This window comes from Carassius auratus, chromosome 48 (genome assembly GCF_003368295.1).
Source record: "Carassius auratus strain Wakin chromosome 48, ASM336829v1, whole genome shotgun sequence".
Lineage (NCBI taxonomy): Eukaryota > Metazoa > Chordata > Actinopteri > Cypriniformes > Cyprinidae > Carassius > Carassius auratus.
The window spans coordinates 6,693,004-6,720,827 of record NC_039290.1 but is presented as its reverse complement, the minus strand read 5'-3'; the positions used below and the strand labels follow the sequence as shown (position 1 = coordinate 6,720,827).

The following is a 27,824-nucleotide window of genomic DNA, read 5'->3' as shown; positions in this document are numbered from 1 at the left end:
AATATTCATGAGACGTTCGTTCTTACTAGTAGGATTCGTAAATTGCCTGGACTGACGAGCCCCAGGTGAGTTTAAATCGCAGAGGTAAACCAGGAGCTACAACTCGTTTGAAAGGATCCTAAATTGGCGTACAAGGTAATTATTATTTTGATTAACTTGAATCACAGAGATGTCCTGTCAATCGATTAATTACTAAAACAGCAAATGTACTTTAGTGAGCGTTGCAAACCTTGAAGAAGGCGGAAACAAGCTTGCGTTAATGTTAGTTAACTTGTGTTGATGTGATGTGCTTATAAAGTTGTGTCAGTGATGACATGGTTTCACTTAACGTTACTTGGAAAGACTGATCGAGGTTTTATTTTTACTTATTTTTATTTTTTTTTTATACCTGGAGCTGTTTTCACAAACTTGCACTAGTTTAAGCACTCTTTGTCTTTGCGGTTAAAATTCCCTTCTCATCTGTAAATGCGTGAAAGAATTGAAGGAAAGTGAGCCTGTTTCCTGAGATTGAGGCCTTTGGGATGTTGCAGAAACTTGTTGACGCTGACGGTGTGTGTAGTGTTGAGGTTTCACGAAGCTGAAACTAATGACTGATATATATCTATCTTAAGTAGGCTACATCTTTGTACCTGATTGTACTTTAATCTTTGCGTAGGCTATGTGTAGAGTATTGCTGTATAACTTTGACTGTTATCAAGATTGCTTCATAGGCTGTTCTCTTTAAGTGTGTGTTATGATTTTATGAATTAACAGCATATCTTTGTGTGGTACATGCTCTGTCCCATGTCAATTTGAAACTGAAACACTTCTTATAATCATGAATGGATGAAACTCATGAAACCAGTCAAGAACATATCCGGGTCATGTGAAGCCAGGATGTCTTCATGGGGTGGCACAGAAAATTGATTTCAGTAATTCAACTCAAATTGTGAAGCTTGTGTATTTAAATAAAGACGTGACAAAGAATTTGCTGAACCACAGACAATTTCAGAGGCGACTTTCCTGGGTTGTCCAAAGTCCTCTTTTCAGATGAGAGCAAGTTTTGCTTTCATTTGGAATCCATGGTCCTAGAGTCTGGAGGAAGGTTGGAGAAGTTCATAGTATAAGTTGCTTGAAGTCTATATGTTTCCACAGTCTGTGATGATTTGGGCTGCAATGTCATCTGCTGGTGTTGGACCATTTGTGTTTTTTAAAAACTAAAGTTATACAGAGCATACAGTGCATGCGTCACATATTTGCATACTGTTGGAGAGTGCGCCGTGAGCAGAGTGAAACGGCTGATAAGACGGAAAGTGTGTTTTACTGACATGTCAGAACAACATATCATCAGTTCACAGTTGGTCTACTGAAGCTCATTTGACTGCTGTAGCTTTTCTGCACTCGTTTGATTCGCAGCTGACAATAACCGTAGTATTTGTTGTTCTTTCTTTATTCTGATCTGATATTCCTAATAAAAGCTTAATTTTCTAAATACGATATAATAATCATATTAAATTAACTTTGGATTTTGGGCTAAAATGCAGTTTCTCTCTGCTTTAGAGATATCATTGTTTTACAGCATATAAAGCTACATAACAAGATCAGCAATTCACTATGCATGTGCTTCATAACAAGGATACATATTTGCACCTTCCTTGCTGAATCAACAAAGAACAAATCAGAATTTAACCCCACCAAACCTGCAGAAGCAACAATAAATGTTGTTTTAAAATTAGTGATGGTAATGGCTTAACTAGGGTTTATCTCAAAAACCTGGCCAGATCACATTTCATGCACCCAAAAAAGAAAAAAGGATTTCTTTCTTTTGCATCATTACATTTTGTCATAATTTATCCTATTAAATCGAATTATCGTAATCCATCTGGACATTTCACTTTTGAGTTTTCTCATTTTTATTGGTGAATCTCATTATTAATTTAAACATTATTTAAATGTTGTATTATTATTTGTTTTTGTAGCTTGGACCGCATCTTGACAGGTTTGGTGATATCCATCCATAATATGTGTAATGATTGACATGCTGTTCCTGAAAAGCTGTATACTGTATGTGTTGAACGTCTCACATCTGTTCCACCTTTCACAGGCCTTTATGTGCAAACAACAGCAAAAGAAACATGCTGTCATCTGACTCATTTCAGCTCTTTCAGGCAGAAGCCCTGCCATTTGTTAAGCGTTAACGTGAGACAGGACTTTGTTTGTTTGTTTCCAGGAAGTGATGTGTGAGAGATTGTCTGCATTCCATGCTGTGTGACCTTAAAATGTTTCAGGAAGTGCTGCATTTGTTTTAAGCCTGATTGAAGCAACTTGTTGGCACACAGGGGGTTATTATGGGGTTTGAACACGAAAACCACCTGAAGTACACGGCGAGAGTAACAAGACTTCTCTCTAATAAATGAGTTACAGCATTGAATTCACTTCTATTTAGCAATGCATTCTATGTTATAAGTATTTTCTTGAATTCTTAACATTATTGATGCTTCAGATCATGCAATGGTTTCTGCAAATGTGATTTTTATCATTTCAACACACTGAGAAATAGAACAGGGAACCAAGAAGCAATCTAAATACCATGTAAAGTGACGTCATTAGAGAAGGTAAAACAGGGAAATCATTAATTAAAACAAGGATGTCACTTGAGCATAGCATCATGCTTGTTCCCTCAGTGTGGAGTCTGTCCTCATTAATAGCAGATGTGTTTTGTTACAAGCCTGTTTAAAGGAAGTTCTTGCAGTAGCTCAGCATTTTGAAAATCAGACCTGATATGCTATGAAGAGTATCATTTAACTTCAACTTTTGATTTTAAGCATTTAAAGGTAAGAGAGTTCATTGCTACTAGAAATTCTAATGCGGTAATATGTAAGTTATGTAGGATGCTAAAGTTAAATATTATTAAAAAGCTTTTTTTTTTTTTTTTTTTTTATGGGATTTGAAAGTGAACTTGCTTGTTTAACTTTACTGGTTTTGCACTCGTTCTTCCACAAGCGAAGTATATAGTTGTATGTTTCAAAGTGAACGAAGGTCAGAAACGACTGAAGGCCAACATTTGTGCTTTGTAAGAATTGACGTGTGCTCCAGAGAGTTTGTAATGACACTGACACTTTGCATTTATGAAAGCCACAAAAAGTTTGAAGGGTGACATTGAGTGTTGTGTTAAAATGGCTTTATGGAATGCAAATCTAAATGATCATGTACATTACTGTCACATCAATTACTCGGTGTGATTTTATGCAGTAGTACCAGTGTGCACTTGCTTGATTGTCTGTTGTTGTAAACTAATGATGTGTCACAAAACTAGATTTAGGTTAGTCGCAACTTTTGTCTCTTGATCTGGGTTAGCAGAGGGTTAACTTCACAGCACAGTACAATATTTCCTGTTGAAAAGTTGTGGAACTTGATTCATTCATGCTAAACAACATGCAATGCTCTTGTTTAGGCAACTGAATAAAGTCTTGCATTGTTGTAATTATATTGTTTATTTAATGTTTGTTGTCTTGTGTGTACTTCTAGAACAATTTCTTTTCATATACGTGTGTGTGTGTGTGTGTGTGTGTGTGTGTGTAAATATATACATTTATGATAATTGTGTGTGTGTATACAAAGTTGTGTAACTTTTTATTTACAACGTATAAAGATATGTGTAGGCTATGTAATATATATTTAATATTAATGGAGATCAAAATTGGCGAAAAAACTTATAAACATTTGACTTTTATTAAATATTCCTAATCTTCATCAGTCAAAATTAAGGAATATTAGCCCATGAGTATACCATTATTCTGTTAGCATGTTTTTAAAAAACAACCAAGGTGCTTCAGCAAAAACCATTTTATGGTTGAAAACTTATTTGTAAATTTACAGAGTAAACATTTTAAAGCAAAAACAGAATGAGTTGATAATAGCTTTTGTAAAATTAGACAAAAGAAAAACTACTTAAAAGCAGACTGGCTGAATGAGAGCGCAAATTCACTCTTTAACAGCAGGTGGCGCTTATGGAATATAGGGTTTCCTTGGTTACCGTAGTAAACAAAGCAGTTATTAATACTATTAAAATAGGTATTATACAGAGGAAAGATGAAAAGAAAATACCATCAAACTTTTCTGGAGTTAGTCAGGTTTCCCTCGGAGATGCATTCATATATACTTCCACCCCAACCTGTTATCTCGAGTCATTTAATATCTCAACCAAATTTTTTTTGAGATTTTCAGCCGGCTCAGGGTGCATCATCACATCCCTGTTTGCATGTTAAGACACACATTTTTTTGTGTGAACTAATACTAGCACTTAGCTCTTCCATTCTATTTTTAAAATAATATACTGTATATAAAAACTAGCTGTGTACTATGCTAGACTAACTGAAACTTGTTACAGCACTTGTGTACTGTTGCTCTCTCGTTTCTCTGATTGCTTCCATTTTTTTCCTCATTTGTAAGCTTTGGATAAAAGCATCTGCTAAATGATTAAATGTAAGAATGTGGGTAACCAAACAGTTGCTCGTCCCCAATTTGTCTTGTACTATCGAAGTCAACTATTTGGTTACCCCTATTCTTCAAAATAGCATCTTTTGTGTTAAGCAGAAGAAAGAAATGAACAAAGGTGTTGGACAGCATGAGAGTGAGAAAATAATGACAGAATTTAAACATTTTGGATGAAGCGGCAGCATGTTTAGTACTGTTAGACTGCTGTCACTTTAAAGGTCAGGTTTTTTTGAAGCTTTGATTGTGTTTACAGTGTGCAATATAACATGTTCATGTTTGCGTGTAAAAAAAACAGTATTTTTCACACCATTCACTTATCTGTATACTCATTGTCACGGGCTGATGTCTTCCTTGTTCTATAAAGTCCCTCCTTCAGAAATGCGTAACGAGTTCTGATTGTGTGAGCTTAGAGCACGTTGCCCTCCTGGATATGGAATTGGGCTAGTTTTGGAGTATTTTTGAGAAGCAAGTGGGCAGGATTTGTTGTGAAAACCTGGCAATCCTGATCTGAACGCACATGATGGAGATGTACTTCTAATAACAGAACGCCTTTACTGACGAGATGCGCATGAAAATTGCATTCGAATTATTATTATTATTATTATTATTATTATTATTATTATTTATTTAATTTTTTTTTGCACAGCCCTACCATCTAGTTAACAAAGCTAAACAGCATTCCCTTTTGTGTAATAAGTTACAGAAACTGTTAAACGCACCAACTTAAATAATAAAATACACTTACCGGTTGTGGTCCATAAACAACGCCTTCTCCAGACAAAGAGGGAACTGCTCCATCTTTCAGGAATAATCTTTGTGCGAATCCGACATTAAACTGATTGAGATTGAGAAAGCTGTCCTCAGCAAAATGAGCTGCACTTAGTTTTACATGTGCATTATAAATTTCAGGAATCGAGTTAAACATATATTGTAACCATTAAACTCAAAGTACAGCGTCTCTGGGAAGCCCAAACAAAGGTGATTGGACTCAGAGATGAAAATAACAGCGTTTCGAAGACATGACGACAAACACAACTCTTCCTCTTCTCCGTCGGAGCGCAACTAATCCACGCCCCCTTTTTGTGTATTCATGTGGGCGGAGGTTAGTTAAAAAACCGTTTTAGTGATGTCATTACTGCAGGAACTAGAGGGCTGTAGTCCAAACGGGTCGTTCGATGTAGGCGAATTCTGTTAAATAAAATATCTCGCTTGGCATTGAACTTTGAGCTTTAGAATTTTACAGATAATATTTATACTTGAACAACAACATTACACACTAACTAAAGTTTGAAACATGGGAAACATGCGAAGAACGGGACCTTTAAGAGCTGCACGCGTCTAATAAACTGTTTTTCTCTCAACTGATTACTTACACTTTAGACAAAACCAGCTGTATTTACTTGTAAACCTTGTGTGTGTTGACAGTATTTAGCACAATTAGATGCAAAAGATAACTCAGACCAGTAATCAGGCTTGTTTAACAGGTTTTTTTTTTAGTGTGTGCCATTTCAGGTGTACATGCTCAGGCCACAAGTTTTTTTCTTTTATAATAATTTCTAAAGAAACAAGATCAGTGTTGCATTTCTCTTGGAGAACTGCTGTTGTGTCCTGTGTGGTTGCCAATGTGTTTTTAGTGATAGGGTGGTTTTAGAAACCGTTAGATCAAATTCTCATGTCTAAATTATATTTCAGTTTATACATATGACTCCAGTCTCTCCTTCAGTGCAAGTTTTATAGGATTTTTTTTGCCTGTTTTACAAGACAGATATGTGACTTGAAATGAGAAATGTAAATAGGAATTTTGATTACGGAGATATTTATCGCACAAATACTGGTTGAGTTACATGCCACAATTAATGTTCATAGGTTGTTTAAAAACATTTTACAGCTTTTAAACTCTCGGTCTTGTCTCTTCAGCTCATCTAGCAGGCTCCATCCCTCTCCCGTCACAATGGTCATCGAGTCGGACTCTGTCAATCCCAGCCACGCTCTGTTTGACTGCTTTGTCCAGGCGCAGACGTGTAAAGAGACACAGCAGAACTTCATCGAACTCTGTCGCCACCTGAAGGTGGAGCCCAGAGACTACAAGCACTTCTACAGCAAGCTGAAGGACAGACTCAACTACTGGAAAGCCAAAGAGCTCTGGCAGAAGATCGACAAGAGAGCCGCCCATCCCGACTACGGACAGGGTCAGACATGTCATCAAAACAAGGTATCATAAATGACCTGATATATGATGTTTCTATCTGTGGAGTTCTTTAATGCTGGGAAATGTAACCAAACTCCCTTTCGAGGAAAGTCTGTTGAGTCAGCGGCAGATGTCACCTAATATCTCTATCTTTCTCTGTGTTAGTGTTTAGTGTTGGGTGCGGGTCCATGTGGTCTCAGGACAGCAATCGAATTGGCTCTTCTAGGCGCTCAGGTAGTTGTACTGGAGAAAAGAGTGTCTTTTGTGAGGAATAACGTCCTGCATCTGTGGCTGTACACCATTCGAGACCTTCTCAACCTCGGGGGGAAGAAATTCTATGGCAGATTCTGCAGTGGATCCATTCATCACATAAGTGAGCATCTAGATGTTTTTTTTGTTACCAAATTAATTAGTCAACATGAATGACAACCCAAGTTTGCTTCCAAAATACATTCAAAGACCTAAAGAGCTGGGAAATAAAAGGTGTTTTTGAAAGTGTCTTATGCTCTCCAAGGCTGCATATTTTTGTTAAAAAATACTGAAAAAGTTAAAAATTTAAAATTACTGTTTTTAATTTGAATATTTTGTCAAATGTTTATTCCTGATGCCATGCTTGATTTTCGCTTCAAAATCAATCTAATGAGCTGATTTGCTGTTCAAGAAACGTTTATCACTGTTATTTTTGTGAAAACGTTATCATTTAGATAAAGTTCAAAAGAACAGTGTTTAAAGAAAAAAATATTTTGTAACATTATAAAGGTTTACTGTCATTTTTAAACAATCTTATAGATCCTTGTTAGAAAAAATTTGTATTTGTCATTCAACACACAAACCAATGTGTGGCAGGACTTAAATTTATCAAGATTTGATTGGACTGTGAAATGTTCACCTCTGATTTTGTTGGTTAATGTATGTTCTGGCCTATCCGTGCAAGTTTGTACATTTAAATTAAATTAAATTAATGCATTTAGCAGACGCTTTTATCCAAAGCGACTTACAGTGCATTCAGGCTATCAATTTTTACCTATCATGTGTTCCCGGGGAATCGAACCCCCAACCTTGCGCTTGCTTGCTTGCTACGCAGTGCTCTACCAGTTGAGCTACAGGAACACTACATTTGGATGAAAGATTATGAAATAATTTGTAAAATAGTGTGCAATAATGAATGGTGCACAATAGGACCTGGAATTAGTATTGAGAAGGTAAATACAGTCAAATCCTAGTTAAAGTGACATTTTTCTCATTGCTGAAAATGTGCAAGACTTTAATGAAGGTCTGTGCTTCTCTAGGTATCCGTCAGCTTCAGTTGATTCTGCTGAAACTGGCTCTGATTTTGGGGGTCGAGGTGCACACAGGTGTGACCTTTAAAAGTCTGCTTGAACCATCAGGATCTACAGGTACAAACCAGTTTAGTGAAGAGATCTGCAGTCGTGTAGTTGAGAAATAACATCGGTCTGTCCTTTAACTTTGGGTCTCATCTCTTTCTCTCAGGATGGAGGGCACAGGTTTCTCCTGAGTCCCACACAGCTGCTGCTTTTGAGTTTGATGTCTTTATTTCAGCTGGAGGGGGAAGATATGTGCCTGACGGTAAATAAACCTTTACACCAATGAGCGGATTCCATGAAATTCACTTTGTCTCTTTGTACTACTTTTATTTTATGAATGTTATATTATACATTTTCATCTTGTTTGTTTTATGTTGTAAACATAATTATGTATATTTTATGTTGTACTAATTATTTATTTATAAGGTGAGCTTATGCAACATTATTATTTTATTTTGTTGAAAAAAAAATCTAATTTGAAAATGAGTACAATACAATCCAAGTGACTTGAGCAATCGTTTATTTTATTAAATTAAATGCATTTAAATCTTTATTTAAATTAGAATTTGACACTTTCCCACTGTTGTTTTGCCCATGTGTCTCCAGGTTTTAAGATAAAGGAGCTCAGGGGAAAGTTGGCCATCGGTATCACTGTAAACTTCATAAACCGCCGCACCAAAAAAGAGGCTCAGGTGCAGGAGATCAGCGGCGTGGCACGAATATACAACCAGCAATTCTTCCAAGAGCTCCATTCTGAGATCGGTACTGACATCTTACTCAAGATGTGTAGAAATCAATATTTCCTCCTTGTTCAATTTAGCTCTCTATCAAGGACAATTTTGTAAACCTACAACCTACGTTTTCATCTCTGCTCTGTCATTTGTTTTCCAGGCGTCGATCTAGAGAATATTGTCTACTACAAAGATGATACTCACTATTTTGTGATGACTGCAAAAAAGGGGAGCTTGTTAAAAAAAGGAGTTCTAAAACAGGTACGAAACACTGTCAAATATGTTCAGAGACCTGAGGCTTTGAGAATATCTCGTATAAAGGCTGAACAGAGCCTAGAAACGCTTGAAAAGCTGCCATGATTTTATCAGATGTTACTTCAGGCATGTTTCCAGCACACATTTATCAATCTTCACACCTATGCTTGACCTTTTGTCACTGGAATAGCTGCAGGCAGTTGCTATTTATGTTCTCTTAGAAATGCAACCTGTATATTTGGTTCAGGTGGAGTACAAATGAAATGAATAACAACAGTAATATTGAGAAATATTATAAGTAGCTTCTTGAATTTATTGTAAAATGTAATGTATTCCTGTGATGCAAAGCTGAATTCTCAGCTTCTTAAGTGTCACATGATCCTTCAGGAATCATTCTAATATGCTGATTTATTTTGGCTGATGTTAAACCTTTCTTGTTTCCTGTTCTCAGGACTTTCTTGATGTCGATCAGCTGCTCGCGCCCTCAAACGTCGACCAGGAGGCCCTGCAGGCGTACGCATACGACGCCGCTGACTTCTCCACAGATCACATGCTGCCGGACCTGGAGTTCGCCACGAACCACGCGGGCCATCCGGACGTGGCCGTGTTTGACTTCACCTGCATGCACCGGGCAGAGAACGCCTCTCTGGTGAAGGAGAGGAAGGGGAAGAGACTGCTCATCGCGCTGGTGGGAGACTCTCTAGTAGAGGTGTGTTATGAGTATAGTGACAGTCCATTATGACTTCAGACTGAAAGTGTAGGCAAATACTATCAGGACTTTGATTTTTCAATCTGAGCTTTCGAAAGTATCACAGTGTATTTTTTTTGTGCGTTATAATGCTCTGTGATCATTCTATATAACATTAGAATTTTATTGTAAACACTGTTTATTAAACCGTACAACTGTGTATCAGTGGGTATCAAAAATAAATACAGATATCAGCCATATTTTGTTTCTTTAATTATATATTTATTAATTTTTCTGCAGCCGTTTTGGCCTCTGGGAACTGGCATTGCTCGAGGTTTCCTGGCTGCGTTTGACACGGCGTGGATGGTCAGGAATTGGGGGAAAGGTGTGCCACCCCTGGAGTTGTTGGCGGAAAGGTAGAGCTTACCATTTTCACACCGTTGATAACATAAAATGAAATTTTTATTTTCAAAATCTATTTATCAAAATATCCTGAAAAAATGCATTAAGGTTTCCACACATATAAAGCAGCACTAATGTTTTCATCATTGATGATGATGATGAGAAATGTTTCTTGAGCAGCAAATCAGCATATCAGAACGATTTCTGAAGGATCATGTGACCCTGAAGATTGGAATAATAATGCTGAAAATTCAGCTGCGCATCAGAGAAATAAATTACATTTTAAAATATATTACCCTGTTAACTGTCACTCACGTTTTTGAAGATAGACTTGAATGTGCATGATACAAACCTACATTTTTATATTTCTCGACTGAAAACATTTTGTAACATGATTTTGATGTGCCATTTACATGGTAATGCAATGTCTGATTTTAAAATGGGTTTTAAAGGAAGAATTTTGAGATTTTATGTTTTCAAGTGATATATAGCTTCTGATGATTTCTAAAAAGTGATAGAGAAAAAGTCAACGAGGAAGTCTTTTTTTTAAACAAAGGTCAAAGCTCCTTTTGTAATGTAGATTTCTGAGGGTGCACTCTTGTCATAAATTAATCTTTTACTTTTCCTACATAATTTTTAACAAAAAATATTGGTATAATATATATTTGGGAGTCTTAGACCTTTCCAACGATATATAGTTTGTCAAGATTAGATTAAATTTGTTTGTAATATAGTATAGTCAACGTAGGCGTCCCGTATACGGGACGGGGTAACATTTTAACAGGTTAAAATAGAACAATGTATTCTAATTTGTAATAATATCTTGCATTTTTAATGATTTTATAAATGCACACTTGATAAGCATAAAGTACTTATTTTAAAAACCCTTAGAATCTTATCAAAATTGAACTTAGGAACTGTATCAATATAAACAAAACAAACTGCATACATGATGCTGCGTATATCTTTTACAGGGAGAGCATGTATAAGTTACTCTCTCAAACGACTCCAGAAAACATCAGCAAGAACTACGCCGCTTACAGCATCGATCCAGCCACGCGTTACCCAAACATCAGCCGGTGCGCTATCAAACCCGCACAGGTCAAACACAGTCCTAGATGCACACCTACACACATGCAAGAGCTGCCTGATGTAACTAGCAATTGAAGTGTTCGATGATTTATGATTGTTTGTGTTCAATTTAAAGGTCAAGCGTCTGTATGACATAGAGGATGGTAAAGCCAAGAAACAGCCGAAACCCATCCTAAAAGTGAAACCTAAAAAAGGTAAATGCCAGACAAGTCGCTTTAACTCACTACATCTATTTAATATGTTGTCATTCATATATATATATATATATATATATATATATATATATATATATATATTAGGGGTGTAACGGTTCACAAAATTCACGGTTCGGTTCGATACGATACACTGATGTCACGGTTCGGTTCGGTTCGATACGTTTTAGATACAGCAAAATGTAAAAACATCTCAACTTTTCAGAATGCCGCAAGCGCACCGCGGGTCATGTGACAAGAACTAACCAATCAGCTTCATCCTTTCCCGTAACAACGTTGAGAGCTCAGCCAAGATGAAGGAACAGCTGATCATAGTTGTATATGGATTGCAATTTTGAAATAAATTTAGTAGCAGAGCTACTGCAAGCGATTTTTAGAGCTGCAAATCCATTTATCCTTTGCTGAAATTTCCGCGTCTCATGGAGAGAGCACGTCATTGTTGCTTAGCAAAGACAGACGCCTCATGAGCGCTTCTGCCCAAGCGCTTTGGAAAGGAGGAGAAGGACGCGCTTAGCGTTTTCCATGCGTTTTTAGGCGCAATATGTGAACGGCTCACTCAGCACGCGCTGAAGGCTCGTTGCAAAATGTCGAATGCCTTTAACAGACCAGAAATATAAGATCCTAAAATAACCAACAGGTCTGGTGTTTGGGTTGGATTCCCTGTAAGCTATAGTTTCTAAATGCTGCAGGGATAGTTTGCTGCGTGCATGTTTCTCCTTTTTTTCGTCTTTTCCCAGATAGTACTGACGCATATATCCCAGATATTCCCGCTGGTGTTTTTTATTTTTTTTTCGCTGGTGTACCCTGTCATGTTGCAGATGCGACATACCGTTGTTTTTTTATCCACCACTCTCTTGCCATCACCATTATAGCTTAAAGGGAATCCAAAGTGCACCCAAACACCAGACCTGTTGGTTATTGGAGGATCTTCTCATTTCTAGTCTGTTAAACGCATTGGCTATTTTGCAACGAGCCTTCAGCGTGTACTGAGTGAGCGAGCGCCTGCTGAGTAGCCTAACATAAACATATAAGATGGTGTTTTTTTTCTTCTTCGGGAGTGTCAGGGGCGTTGCCTGTTACGTTGTTTGGGTTATTGGGCTACCTTGTTGAACGCATATCATTATATTTCTCTCTCTCTCTCTTTTTTTTTTTTTTTTCAAATATAATTAATTACTCCAACGAACCGTTCGGTATACATAATGCGTACCGCGTACCGAACCGAAAGCGTCGTACCGAACGGTTCAATACGAATACGCGTATCGTTACACCCCTAATATATATGTATATATATATATATATATATATATATATGTATGTATGTGTATATGTATATGTATGGTATGTATGTTTATCACTTTTACTTCTAAAACACTGAAAGTAAGCATTTTAATTTAGTTTGTTTGTTGAAAAAATGCCAAAACGCCTTCATCAATTAAAAATTGTGTGATTTGTTTACATTAATATGTTAAATCTGTTAATGTATTAACATTATATATCTGTTAACATCTCAAAAATGTGTTTTTAAAGAGCCTGCTGTTGTTACATGTAAATAGGTCTGCTGGTCTTCATAGTATATTTTATGAAAATGCAGAGAAACACAGACTTTACAGTGAAGTGCTGAACTGAATTTGTGTTTAGACTCTATCAGGCGTCTGGAGGATCTGCTGTCCTGGTGTCAGAAGAACACAGCTGGGTACAAACATGTGAAGGTGAAAGACCTGAGCGAGTCCTGGAGGTCCGGCATGGCTCTCTGCGCTCTCATCCACAACTTCAGACCCAAACTCATGTAAGATCACCTTAACCAACAGAGAACAAGAATATTAGTAACTGTTCAACACGCAGAGCTCAGTTTTGTTGTGAAAAGTTCTTGTCAAAAGTAGGACAATAAGATTTTCATGGATATTAATACTTTTATTCAGCAAGGATGTATTAAATTCATCAAAAGTCACAGTAAAGACATTTATGATGTTACACAAAAGTTCCATTAAAAAAAATAGAATGAAGCTCGTTTCCACAACTGAATATAAAAAAATAATAAATAAATAAAAGGTATTTCTGTCTTTTTCTCACAATTCTGGCAGTTTTTCTCAAAATTGCAATATATACATTTGCAGTTGCCTGATAATGTCAGAATCGCGTGAAGTAATTCGCTGATTTGAGGGACAAGAGGGAAGAAATGTGAGAAAGTCGCAATTACCTTTTTACAAAGTTTTATTCAGTGATGGTTACGGTCTCCTATAGTTTTCATTACTGGAGTAATGATGCTGAGCATTCAGATTTACCATCACGAATTACTAATCATTCCGAATTACTAATTTAAAATATATTCAAATAGAAAACATTTCCATTTGTAGTAAGATTTTACAATATTACTGTTTTCACTGTATTTTTGATCCAATGATAATTTGAGCGGGATGGATAGATGGATGGACTGACAAGCAGATAGATGAATAGATAGACAGACGGACGGATGGATGGATAGGCAGATGGATGGATAGAAGGACCGATGATAGATAGAAGGACAGATGGATAGATAAAAAGACGGACAGATGGATGGATAGGCAGATGGATGGATGATAGAAGGATGGATGGATGGTGTAACAACAATGAGTTTTACGTAGTAATTAACTCAAATGATATATAGGGAATTTGAATAATTAATCAGGAATATGATTAATTTATATCTCAGATGACAGTTACATTAAATTTGATTTATGAAAAATAGCTCAATTGCCTATAACAATAAATAATCACAGGGCACTGTAACTTACTCATTAATATGTCAATATTACATTCTTCATATCAATTATTGTGATATCTCTTACTGTAAATTACTGCAAATCAAACCGTGGTATGTCCAGCAAACCACTGTAGACCTATCAATTTTCAATAAAGTTATCACGCCTTATAATTCAAGGAAAAGTATTCTCTGGCCATGAAAATATTATCCTATCCTTATGATAAATTTAGTTTCTAAATTTAGAGCTTGTAGCTATAGATCAGACATCTCAGTGAATCGTAATGTGAGTGGGGTGGAGTCCAAGCCAATCGTCAGTATATGGGTTTTTAATAATTAAACTAGTAATACATCAAACTACAAATCACACAGAGTAAATATGCGTACGACAATACAAACAGTAAGCTTTATACAATACATAACGAGTCCAAATAAAAGAGAGAGAGAGAGAGAGAGAGAGAGAGAGAGAGAGAGAGAGAGCGAGAATAGAATGAGATCACATAAGGAGCTCAGGTATGAAAATCATAGTCAGTAACTTTTGGAAGCCAACAACAAATCGGATCATAAAAACCATTTAAACCAGCATTTAAATCTCCATAGAAAAGTGATACTTGCATGGCCCAGCGCGAGAGCGTGGTCTTTTTGTGACGCTTTGTGCGCTTGTCCTTTTGAAAACAGCGTGCGTGTGCCGGAGGCCATGTGACGCGCGTGCACGCTTCGCTGGATCTTTGCGTGAGCGTGGAGCACGTGGTCCTTTGTTCTGTCCTCGCGCGGTATTTGAAAGGTTCAACAAACAATGTCCCAGAATTCGTCTTCCTTGCGTGGAGAGGCGAATAGTTGAATAAACTTAGTAAAGAAAAGAAATGAACGAAACGAAAGCTTCTAAAGGAGCCATTAAAATGGCTTTTTCTCTCAGCCCCTGTGCTGAGGGGGGGGGCTTGCGCTATGAGCGCGGCGCGAGGCCGCGCGGAGGGTTGCACAGGAGAGCAGCGTGTCCGAGAACCAAGAACGAGAAGAAGAGGAAGAAGAGCAAGTGGACCTTGTTTGGTTAATTCTTATAGCTTGAAATAGTTCACGCCCCTTTTTCGCGTAAACAGCCAATGGAAGTCCGCGATCTGAGGCGGAGGGAAAAGTTCCTTTGTCTCTGTGAAGACATACCCCCCCCCCCCCCCCCCCCCCCCCGGAGATCTAGGGCTTGTCCAAATTCCAGGGATTATTCTAGCAAGTTTGTAATTCAGATTACATACATATTTCATTACTTTGCGCTAGATAAATGGGTCTGTCAGAGCATGACGATTAGAACAAGACTAAACATAATAGATATATGTGATCAAAACATGAAGTTACATTCAAATGTAGAATTACACATTTTTAAAGATTGGTTTAACACATGATAACACTGCAGATGTTGGGAAACATCTAAATGTACCAAAAGGGAATACGCAATACATGTATAAAACATAAAAACAGAAAGTTAATGAATACATTCCATAGAATGCATTGTTCAAAAGAAGCCAGTGACTTGGCTTCTCTCCTGTCCTGTGTGGTCGTAAACTTTTACGACCTGCAAAAGTGGGGGTTGCAGAAACATGGCTCTCTTTGAGAAGGTTAAAGTGAGGAAAGACATTTCCTAAAGTATAAGCTTAGCACTTATACTCTTCACATAACAAGGATTAACCATTTTATGCAATCCATAAACATATTTAAAATACATATTAATAATAAAATGAAAGTAAGGAACTTATACGAAAGGTTCCTTTGTCTCCAGTGTTGGAATGTGGTTGGGGATTTTCATTTCTTCTTTGAAGCGCGCATGGACATCGTAAATAATTTAAGTCCAGCCAGGCTGGCGCCAGGCCAGGCACTTGGTGCAAAAAGAGTTTCATTTGGAAAATCTGAATTAAACACATGAATCGATGATCTGCATATCCGTTACAATGGATAGAAGGACGGATGGATGGATGGATAGGCAGATGGATGGATGATAGAAGGATGGATGGATGGATAGAAGGACGGATGGATGGATAGGCAGATGGATAGATGGATGGATGGATAGGCAGACGGATGGATAGATATACTACACTGTAAATAAATGTATAATAATATGCATGCTATCCTCTCTTTCAGTGACTTGTCTAGTCTAGATGAGCATAATGTCATCAGGAACAATAAGTTGGCCTTTGACCTCATGGAGAGAGAGTTTGGCATCCCCCCCGTCATGCGTGCCAATGAAATGATCAGCTGTGGGAAGATTGACCAGCTCTGTATGGTCTTCTACCTCACACAGATACGCAACGCTCTCACTGAGAAAGAGAGCCCAGCAGGTAACTAGGGCTGTTTCTGGAGGCATCCATAACTTTCAAATGCATATTTAATGATGTCGGAAAAATATAGAATACTAGCTGCTGCCTTTATAAACAGAAAAAATGGTAGTCTGTCACGAGCAGTAGAAAAGCTCAAATGTGCATATTTGTACTCTTATTTACCCCTAAATAGTACATATTAGTATATTTTGAAGGGGTAGTGTACTGTATTTGTAAATGTGGGAGGTAGTACACTGCTGTTCACTACTGTTGGTAACATTTACTTATTTATTTGATTTAAAAAATAGTTAAAATGGTAATATTGTGAAAAAAAAAAATTCTGGTTCAATATATTTTAAAATATAATTGCAATCAGTGCTGCTGTCCCTTTAAGACCCCTTCCCAGAATGCACTGCTGTGAATGGGCAGTATTCCGCTGATGTCTGTAGTCTGACAGCAGCGGCTGCGGCAGCAAACACACTCATCCGAGGAGAAATCAGCTGTTTATGTGCGACTCTGTGGGAGTGGATCTCAGTGAGACTCTGAGACGGATTACCAAACGACATCCGCAGCTGTTCGAGGGGCTTTAGGGAGCGGGGCTGAGCGTTCAGTTGTTGGATGCTGTGTTTGGGAGGGGATCTCACTCAGATGTGCTCCAGGTGGAGCTGTCACTCACGCAGGCTGTGGATGTGTGAATTCTGGGGAAGGGGCTGGGATCCAAAACAGCTCATCTCTCACACTCCGCTGTAAACCGCGTATTGAACACAATGTGTGATTGAATGTGTATTTGTTCCAGCTCCAAGGGTATGACGTTGTTGTATTATTATATTTTATTTATTGCTATATATTGCTGAAGCTGATTGCATCTAAAATGCACTGTTTTTGTACAGCTGTTCTGGATTATGAAAGATTACAAATTACGCTTTTCTTATTCAGTTATTCTTTGGTCATTATGATTTTCTTAGCATGAATACATTTTAAGCATTTTTAATTTGCATGTTTAATTTACAATTCACAATGTTTGTACTACATTTAAAAAAAAAAGTTTTAAAATGTTCATTTTTATTTTAATTGTATTTACACGTTTCTTAACTTTATTTGTTATTGCTTTGAGTTGTTGAACTACATGTAAAATACAGTGCTTTTAAGATTTTGCTATTATTTAATGGTTTACACATTTGTTTACATATGTGTGTGTGTGTAAAAACTGTGAGTGAACAAAATCAATACTTTTAAGATTTTTATCAATAAGGTTTTGCTGCAATATGAAAAGCTTAAATTGATCATGTTTTTTGAACATCATTTTTAGTTTGAAAATGTAAGCATTTTTACTTTTTATTTTTACTTTTATTTATTTTTTTGTCACATTGTTATGTTTTAATTTATACAATTGTACTTTTGCTTTTAATGCTGCATGAGCTAATGTGTCTTCAGATATACTTGTGGAAACATTTCTGGAAGATTTATTTGCATCTCACTATTTTCGCTCCTCTTGTCTTCCTCAGAGTGCTCCATCAGCCTCTCTCCCAACAACAACCTCTCGCTGTCCAGAACCCGCTCGGCCACCTCCTTCCTCAACACACTCAAACGCGACTCTCTCAAAAGACGCAAGGTACTCCAACACCTGCCTGTTATCATGTGAAACAGACCCCTGTTGTTGACATTGCAGTAGTAGTGCCTGTACAAGCTCATGTGTAGTGTGTTGGGTTCAAATAGAGCATAAAGTCATGTTAAAATCTCACTGAAAACACTAAACACCCCCATAACACACACAACTGTTGCCAAAGCTAATAACTCCCATGCCGTCGCCACAATGGGGAAGTTAAACGAATGATAAAAGGACAAGACAAAAAGGATGCTACCGTTTGCTTGCTGTGCTTTTGCAGTGCAGGATAATGATTAAATCACTGTTTATTTCTGTCACTCTGCTGTCGCCACATTATGTAACCCGAGCTGTAAATGAGATCATGTGACCTGTCTCTCAGGACCGACTGACATTGGAGAAAAGACCAGGACCACAAAAGATGAAGGAGAAAGAGGAGGATAAGGTTGTGAAAGAGGAAGAAGTGAGTGGTGCTTGAGTGCTATTACGATGCAGTTAACACATGAGTGTGTGTATTTGGAGATATATATATGTGCAGTATCTTAAACCTTTTCTTATCTCCAGCCTGTGGTGTCCATGTCCTCTTCAGAGGTGGGCAGCAGTGAGCTCTGTTATTTCTGCAACAAGCATCTGTATGTGCTGGAGAGAGGAAGTGCAGAGGGCAAGTTCTTCCATCGCAGTTGTTTCAACTGTTATCAGTGCGGCTCCACTCTGCGGCAGGGCGGATACACCTTCCTCTCCGACATGGGTAAGTCTGGGATACATGGACAGGCCAGAAGTCTTTGATCAAGAAGAACAGCTTTTGTTTGGTTTTATTTAATTTTACTTTAGTGTACCGTATTTTTCGGACTATAAGTCGCACCTGAGTATAAGTCACAACAGTCCAAAAATACGTCATGATGAGGAAAAAAACATATATAAGTCGCACTGGACTATGTCGCATTCATTTAGAACGAAGAGAAAACATTACCATCTACAGCCACGAGAGGGCGCTCCGTTTTAGTTTAGACTACAGGAGAACTGAGCAGCATAGAGCGCCCTCTCGCGGCTGGAGACGGGAATGTTTTCTATTGGTTCATTTCTCTTAGTTCATTTCCCTTGGTTCATGTCAAATTAATTTTGATAAATAAGTGGCACCTGACTATAAGTCGCAGGACCGGCCAAACTATGACAAAAAGTGCGACTTATAGTCCGGAAAATACGGTACTAGATTTTATTTTACCTTATTATACAATTTTATTTACACTACTATTTTTTTTTTATAATTTTACTTTATTTTTCTACATTTGTACTATTTATTTGACCTTATTATACTTTGTTTTATTTTACTTTATTATGCTTAATTTTATTTGACCAAGTATAATAAGGTAAAATAAAATGAAGTGAAATCAAGCACAATAAAATAAAATTAATCATAAGGTAAAATAAAATGAAATTGAATAAACCTTATTAGTGAAGCATGAGAATTAAGTAAAAGCTTAATACACAAAGTAATCTAAAATGAAGTATAAGGCTTATTTTATTTCACCTTATACATTTTATTTTACTTATTTTCATTTGTTTTTGTACTGTAGATCAATGAGTTGGTAAAAGTAGGTCTAAATACAGTATAGAATTTGTAATTTATGAATAACAATATGTTACATAATGCAGTTTATTTAATTATCATGCACTTGTCTCTCATCTGCTGTCATAAGGACTGATACATCTTGATGTTATGTAAATTATTACATAAGCTTTTAAAGCTATTCATAACTTCTGCAGTGTTGAATGCGGTTTTAATAGGTTATAATTATGACAATGCATGTCTAATGACAATTAACCACCTATGCACCCCTTCAGAAACAGATCGTCTTCTATGCTCCTGCTTGTGGGGCTTCTTCAGCCCTTGATTTTAACAGTCCAGAACATGTTGTTGAATTTGATTTGTCTTCAGGGAGATTCTACTGTGAGCTGCACTCAACAGCCGAGGAAGAGGAGGGTGATGAAGGTCAGAGAGGCTCACAGGTATGAATCACATCAGAGTTAATGAGACGCTTGATTGCCTCCTATTTACTGTCGGATCTCTAGTGTGAGGATTCTGGGAAGGGTGTTACTCTGGCTTAGTAATAAAGTTATTATGCTCCCCACACACTCATAGTTCTGTAGTTCATATATGCAAAAATATATATTAAATTGATTTATTTGTATATGATACCATGGTAATATTTGTACTGTCAGATGAAAATCTATTGCAAGTACCATTGCACATTATTACAGTAATTGCACATTATCAACAAGACCGATGTAATGAAGTGTCATTAGTGCAAATTTAAAGTTTTAGGTCGAGTTTTCTTGATGTTATGATGCTATGATAGGCTGGTTGTCTTTTCTTCACGAAGATATATTCAGCCATTTGTTATGAAATGACATACGAGGAGAAATAATGTGGGTCAGCTGCTGCATCAGAGAAAACCTTTCCTTTCCTCACCAGCTCTTGTGCAGAGTAGTGCTTCTGTGTGTGTGTGTGTGTGTGTGTGTGTGTGTGAGAAGAGGGTGTCTGTGTGAAGTAATGCTTGTGGAATTGGATTCCTAGTGGTTGGTCATAAGAGTCCTCAGAGCTGATGCAGTTTTCTGTGAGCTACTGATAATTTTTTTTTTTTTTTTTTTTTTTTGCATTCTATTCAACTTTATGACTTGAAAACAAAAGTTTTAGTATTAATTTTAAACAAAAATAATGCTAATGCACAACTGAAGATTATAATGCTATGCCATATATGAATGCTATATCATGGAAATGTAATGTGTCTCTGTTTTGTAGAATAATGCTGAAAGTGGTCTTGATAAGGAGAAAACTCAAAATGGTAAACCCGTGGAGATTTCCTCCCCAGCTCCACACTGCTCCGTACGAAGGAAGGGCTCGTATAAGATCTCCGTTGACCCTGACTTTGATGAATTGGCTGAGTGTTTTACTCCCACAGAGCAAAAAGACCAACCTCCTTTTATCGCTCATGAACCCAGCAAACCCTCAGAGCTCAATCCGGAGAGCACGGGCATCGAGAAACAACAAAATAACGGCAGTCCATCCGTTCCAGTGCCGGCCCCGCGACTGTCCAAAGTTCCTGTCCCAAAACCTCGCTCTGTCCATAATGTGGTGCCTCAACCCTCACATACGCCCAAGGGATCAGAAGTCCTGCTCGGCCAGGATTCAGACACTGAGACGCCCGTCTGGTCTTCTGCCGAGGGCTACGGGAGCGAGAAGAGCTTGCGGGACCAGCAGAACCGGCGCTGCATTAGAAAGAAGAGCGATCCGCAACCTTCCACTGAGCCGCAACACGGAAAGATGCGCTCTAAGTTTTCCGCGTGGAATCTGTCTTCACCTCGACTGCAGCAGCGTTTCAGTTTCCTCCGAGTCGCTCCTTCAGGTTAGAAGCCCACTGTTTTGTACTCCAGTCATATAAAATACAGATTGCTTCAAAGGAGAGAAACAGGAAAATAACAAGACGTCTTTTTGGACAAATTGTACACACAGTTCTATATATATATATATATATATATGACATATATCGTTGTTGTAATTTTTAAATATTGTTATTATCTAATATTTAGACTGTCCAAATATTAAACAAAATGACTTATTTTACTGTAAAATAAAAAAATTATTTATTATTATTAATAATAATAATCGTATAGTAAAATGATATTTATTACCGTCTTAATTTCTTCATTTTCAAACCATCAAGCTCTAATTTTGGCAGAAAACTGCTTAGAAAAAAAAAAACAGCTAGAAGACTTAAAGAATTTAAAAGAGGAGTTATTTAAATGAATTTTTTTTTTATTATCCAAAAGTGAAAATCCTGTCATCATTCACTCATCCTAAAGTCATCCTGTTCTAAACTGCTGTGGGTTTCTTTCTTCTGCTGATCATAAAAGAAGATATTTTGAAGAATGTGGGTAACCAAAAAGTTGACTGTAGCCATTGACTTCCATAGTATTTGTATATATTTTAAGTATATGGCTACCTGCTGTTTGGTTACCCACTTTTTTTTTTTTTTTTTTTTTTTTTTTACTCATACAGGTTTGGAACATCTTAAAGGGGGAGTGAATGATGACAGAATTTCAATTTTTGGGTCAATTATGAAACCAAATAGATTCAGCTATAAAGCAGCTCTACAGAAGACAATAATGTTAAAGGTTTATGCCAGAATCAGTAAAGTCAAATATTACTGAATATGACGTGTCTTTTAGTACTGAACATCTCTAGGTTTAGATTCATTTTTTTAGTCGCTGATTTTCTTTTTTTTTCTTTTTTCAGGACAATCTCAACCAGATTATTATGCATCGGATGATAATGAAGAAGGGCTTGATGATGACGAGGAGGAGGAGGAAGAGGTTCTTACAAGAGAAGAGCATTATTTGGATTGCAAGGTTCGATCATGTTCAGATTAGTGTTTTAACACTTGGTCCATAGTTTATTTCGGCTGAGGAAGAGCCCTGGATTTGGTCAGAAGGCCACATTTATATGCAAGACATTTTTTATAAACATAATTCTACAAAGAAAGAGGAATATACAGTTATTTCTTGTTGATACTCGAGCATAACTGCCCAGAATAAAACCCAAGGCATTTCATGATCAAAGGCTGCTCAGGTTTTTTTTCCCTTTTCATTTTCTTCCTTGATAAACCGTAGGATTGGTTTGATTTATTATTATTTTTTCTGAATAAATGACATGTGATCAGTATTATAATTTTATATATATATATATATATAATATCACACACACACACACACACACACACACACACACACACACACACACACATATATATACACACACACAATGTGTGTATGTGTATATATATATATATATATATATATATATATATATATATATATATATATATATATATATATATATATATATATATATATACACACAATGTGTGTGTATATTTATTTATATATTTTACTATTATTATTAAATACTAATTTTAGGCAAAATAAAAATGCATTACTATTGTATTATTTCACTGTAAAATAATACAATAAGTAAGTATTATTTATAGAAATAAATAAATCTGTTGCTTTTATTTTGGTGGGAAAACACTAGACCATGTGGTCATGTTTTCTGGTAGACTGATTAAATCCTGTTCTCTAGGAAGGTGTTGATTTGGGTTTGTGTTAAATGTGTTCAGGGGGCTGATTTTGAGATTTCGGACTCTGAGAAACGAGAGCTAAAGAGGATGAAGACTCTGCAAAGGAAAGAAAGGCTGAGCGAAATCAACCGCTTCCACAAAGCTCAGGTGAGCAACAGTGTAGATCGTTTCTCATAGTTGTAATAAACATATGCAGTTTAAATTGAAGGGTAACACTTTACAGTTGGCTCCTATTAGATAACATCAGTTAATGCATTACCTAACATTAACATACAGCTGTTCAGTGTCAGTCAATGTTGGATCAGCTCCATTAAATCATTTAACTGATGCAACTTTTGAGAAACATCAGTATTAATTCATGTTAAGATGAAAAGTATCTGACTTTGGTTGTTGTGTGGTGTCCTGTTACAGACGATTCAGAGACGCCTGGATGAGATCGAAGTGACCTTTAAAGAGCTGGAGGAGAAAGGAGTGGAGCTGGAGAGAGCTTTGAGAGGAGAGGCTGGTACGACAGAAAACCACATTGACTTCATCTCATTCTACAGCAGTCACTGAAACCCATCGAACGTATTCACCCTGATAGCACTGAGACTGCGTCTGTTTAACACCCATCTAAAGAAAAAAAAAAAAAAAAATATATATATATTCTATTTAATTTGTTAGACGATGTGCACTAATAATGATAAAAATTACTGCTGTTATTTTTGCTATAATCTAGCTATTAGTGCACATAAACATGTCTGACGAATGTAAATTATTAAAAATTATTTAATAAAAGAATGGACTGCAATTTTTTTATTTCTAAATTTATTTAATAATTAAAATTACTATTGAAATGCAGTTTCTTATCACAATTTTTTCTTTATATAGTCAGTAAATAGTCATGTAATATGAATAACACACAGTACATCTGTCAATTAATATGAAGTCATAAAAGCTTCATGTACAGTATAATTAATAAATATAACATTATTATTGTCATTGTCTAGCTGTTAGTAAGCCAAATACATTTTTGTTGTATTAAATTTTATTGTATGTATAATTTATTATATAATACATATTTCTGTCTAACATTAGAACAACATTCAATTGATTTTTTTAATTTAAGATTTTCAATGAATATTCACACAAGAATCAATGATTAAATGTATTTATTTAAATGTTTTTCTTTGCGTATGGATTTCTTTAAATTAAATCAATTTCAAAGCTTTTTTTTGTGCCCTGCATGATGTTTTATATGCATCCCAGAATGCACTGTATGTTGGTTGAGCGAAGCCAAGAGCTGTCTAAGTGTGCGTCTGAGAATGAAGAGGTCTTGTTATAATTGTGTGTGTGTGTGTGTGTGTGTGTGTGTGTTTTAGGTTCAGACCCAGAAACGATTGATCAGTGGATTGATCTGGTCCAGGAGAAGAACAGTCTGCTCTCAGAGGAGTCCGATCTCATGGTGGCGTAAGTCTGAACCCTGTGACCTCCAGAAACCTTAAATGAATAAACATCTTGCTTTCTTAACCAAGCCATCATGTCAGCAGAAATACAGTTAACAATACGAAGCTCAATAGCAGTTATTGCTCAAACTGCATTTTATTTTGCATTTGTTGAAGAAAAAACCTCAGGCCTCCCCGAAAGCCAGCTGGTCTCTCTTCTGCATGTCTTTGAGGAGCTCTAACAATTCAGAGGAATGCTCTGAGTGGCCTCATTTATTTAACCCACTGCTTTGCATGTGTTTGGCATATATTATGCAGAAACTAAATGACATGCTGTGCTAACAGCAGCAGAATATATTTGTGTGATTTCTGGTTTTGTGTTTCAAAGATCTCGACAGCTGGAGCTGGAAGACAAACAGAGCATGTTAGAGATGGAGCTGCGGAGATACATGGAAATGGACGGTGAGAAATGAAAACACATTCTGTTTTACTGAGAAATGATTTTTGCTAATATTTCAGTTTATATATATTTAAGTTTCTAATATTTCAATTTATATATATTTTATTATTGCTGTTATTATTGTTATTATTATTATTATTATTATTATTAATAATAATAATAATAATAATAATAATAATAATAATACAAAGTAAACTTTTTTTTTACTAAAATATATATAAAAAAACTTCCAAATAAACTTTATTAACTTATATTAAAAGTTTTAAGTTATATTAAATATTTTTAATTATTTAAATAGTTTAATAACAAATATGTAAATTAATAATTATATTAAAATAATTTAAGTAATAAAAAATGTATAGTATAAAATTATGAATTGTTATTGTTGTTTTGCCAAACATAAATGTTGTTGTTTTAAATTATGTAAAATAAATTAAATAGATTAAGTTAATATTAATGTCAAATTAAAAGTTAAAGTATTAATTAAAAATATATTTTGTGTGAACGTGCCCACATGCATTAACGTGCTTGGATGTTCTTGTGCTTGTAGACTCGGAGAAAAGCCCCGAGCAGCGAGAGCATGAGAGTCAGGTCCTGCAGGAGATGCTGGACGTGGTGGACATGAGGGATTCACTGGTGGCCTTCCTGGAGGAGAAGAGGCTGAAGGAAGTGGATGATGAGCTGCTGGGGAGCTCCGTGCTGGAGGCCGCAGCATCCTAGGTGCCCTGGGACCGAGACACCACAAACACACCACAACACCGTAATACAGTAGTTCACCATTTACTCATCCTCATGCCGTTCTAAAACTTCTAGCACTTCTTATCTTTTGTGGGAAACAAAAGGAAAAAGTTGCATGATGATCTTTTTTTTTGCACAATGAAATAAATGATAAAATCATCATAAAAGCAGTCCTTGAAGCCACATGATTGATATGAAGTTTTATTTGGTTTTCATTTAAAGTTTTAAGTCGTTTTTTCTGACTCTGACTAGTTTCAGTGATGTCGAACATTAACAATTCTCATCTGCATCATAAACAGTTTTCCAGTGCTTAAAATTTTCAGTGAACCATGAATGCATTTCAGTACATTTCCACCAAATGCCACACATTTAGACTACTATGGTGTCTTTTTTTTTTTTTTGTCCTCAACAGCTTACCGTTTACTTTTATAGGATAGAAAATAGAAAGAATGTCATCTACTCGATGAAAGAAAGTAGGTCATACTGATTTGCATCGAAAAGAGGATGAATAAATGATGACAGAATATTTATTTTGGTCACACAATATAAACACACTATGAATTGTAGGCACAAATGCATTGCACATTGCACAACTTTGTGTAGAGACTCTGCTCTTGAAAACCAAAGAGTTAAACGCATCTGCGTGCACAGGTTTAAGACACTCGAGATCTGGAATCTAGCGCCATCCGTTACGGTCTCACTCCAACATAAATGATAGAGATAGAGAAACTCTGGAGACTGTAGAAAATGTTGTGGAACTGCACATCCGTCGCAGACTTCACTGCCCAGACACAGCCTTTTCACAAGACTCTCGCGCTCAAACACACGGACTTTACTGAGGCAGATGATTGTGTACTCGTGTGTGTGATTGGATTGCATCTGGCACTTTTATAAGAGTCTATCAAGGTCATGTATGTTCTAAATATTCAAATTATTCGATCTTATTTCTGACACCGAATTTAAACTAAACTAAAAAGGTAATTGCGAGTTTTTCTTGCAGAATTGCAAGATGTAGTTAGCTGTAAGAAAAAACTATTATAATAAAAAACTGAATTGTGTGATGGAAAGTCAGAATTCTGAGAGTAAAAAAGTAAATCTCGTTTTCATCATGGAATAAAAAAAATATGACACTTGTCTTGCATTTCTGAATTTTCTTGCAAAATGTAAACTGGCAATTAAACTTGTGTAATGTAGTCAGAATTCTACAGGGGAAAAAAAGTCGGAATTTTCGGATAAAAATTCTAAAAGTAAAAGTTTCCAAAGTTCTAAAATAACTTAAATCAGAATTCTTTTTTTTTTTTTTTTTTTTTTTTTTTGAAAAATGTAAATTTATAACTCTGAGATGTAAACTCGGAATTGAAAGTTTATAATTAGCAGTTGTAAAACATAAACGTAATTGAAAGAAAGAGAATTGTGAGAAAGTCTTGAGTCGGCAGAAATAAGCTTCGATACACAATGTCCTCGTTAAAAGATATTATATAAAAGGTATTTACATATTTATGATGTTGTATTTGTCAGAAATGGTGTAACCTGATGCCAATATCATCGTAAACAGCACTTGCAATGTATAATTCTGAATATATTACAGCTTTGCAACAAGAGATTCAATATCATAATGAGTTTTTTTTGCAAGGTTTTATTTATTTTTTTATCCTTGTAAGTGATTGTACGATTGTTTCACTCATTATTATTCACTGTTGATTTTTTTTTTTTTTTTTTTTTCTGCATGATGATGGTTTTCTCTCAGGGGTACATCTGCCTGGACTGGTTTCCATTTCTATATTTTGATCATTATTTGGAAGTGTTTATACTGTAATACTCGTTCATGAATTAATTTAGGGAGGCACAAAGAAGCAGAAAGTCTGCGTTCCTTTGCTGTATGGAATTCCCTCAGAGAATTATTATTAGGTATTTTTATGTGCTTGATAAAATTGTTCATTTTTTGAGCACTGTGAATAATTGGTGGCATTAATTCTTGTCAGAGAGGAAATTTGTGCTTGTGTTTTGGGAACTGGTGTAATTTTTGCAGTTTGTTTTTGCTCCCTAATTGTATTT

The 27,824-nt window shown here is 36.1% G+C and overlaps 1 protein-coding gene across 1 annotated transcript; it reads left to right on the top strand.

Annotated features, from left to right (window-relative positions):
- Positions 1-27,824, top strand: LOC113065666 (F-actin-monooxygenase mical1-like). Its single transcript, XM_026237113.1, has 24 exons — positions 1-135; positions 6,394-6,688; positions 6,830-7,037; positions 7,954-8,061; positions 8,156-8,251; positions 8,596-8,751; positions 8,881-8,981; positions 9,427-9,684; positions 9,964-10,079; positions 11,040-11,166; positions 11,273-11,351; positions 13,008-13,155; positions 16,234-16,430; positions 17,915-18,021; positions 18,395-18,475; positions 18,577-18,760; positions 19,949-20,019; positions 20,813-21,416; positions 22,307-22,419; positions 23,187-23,294; positions 23,559-23,652; positions 24,509-24,596; positions 24,960-25,033; positions 25,582-27,824. Exons 2-24 carry the CDS (start codon positions 6,428-6,430, stop codon positions 25,749-25,751), a joined length of 3,549 nt encoding a protein of 1,182 aa, XP_026092898.1. The 5' UTR covers positions 1-135; positions 6,394-6,427; the 3' UTR covers positions 25,752-27,824.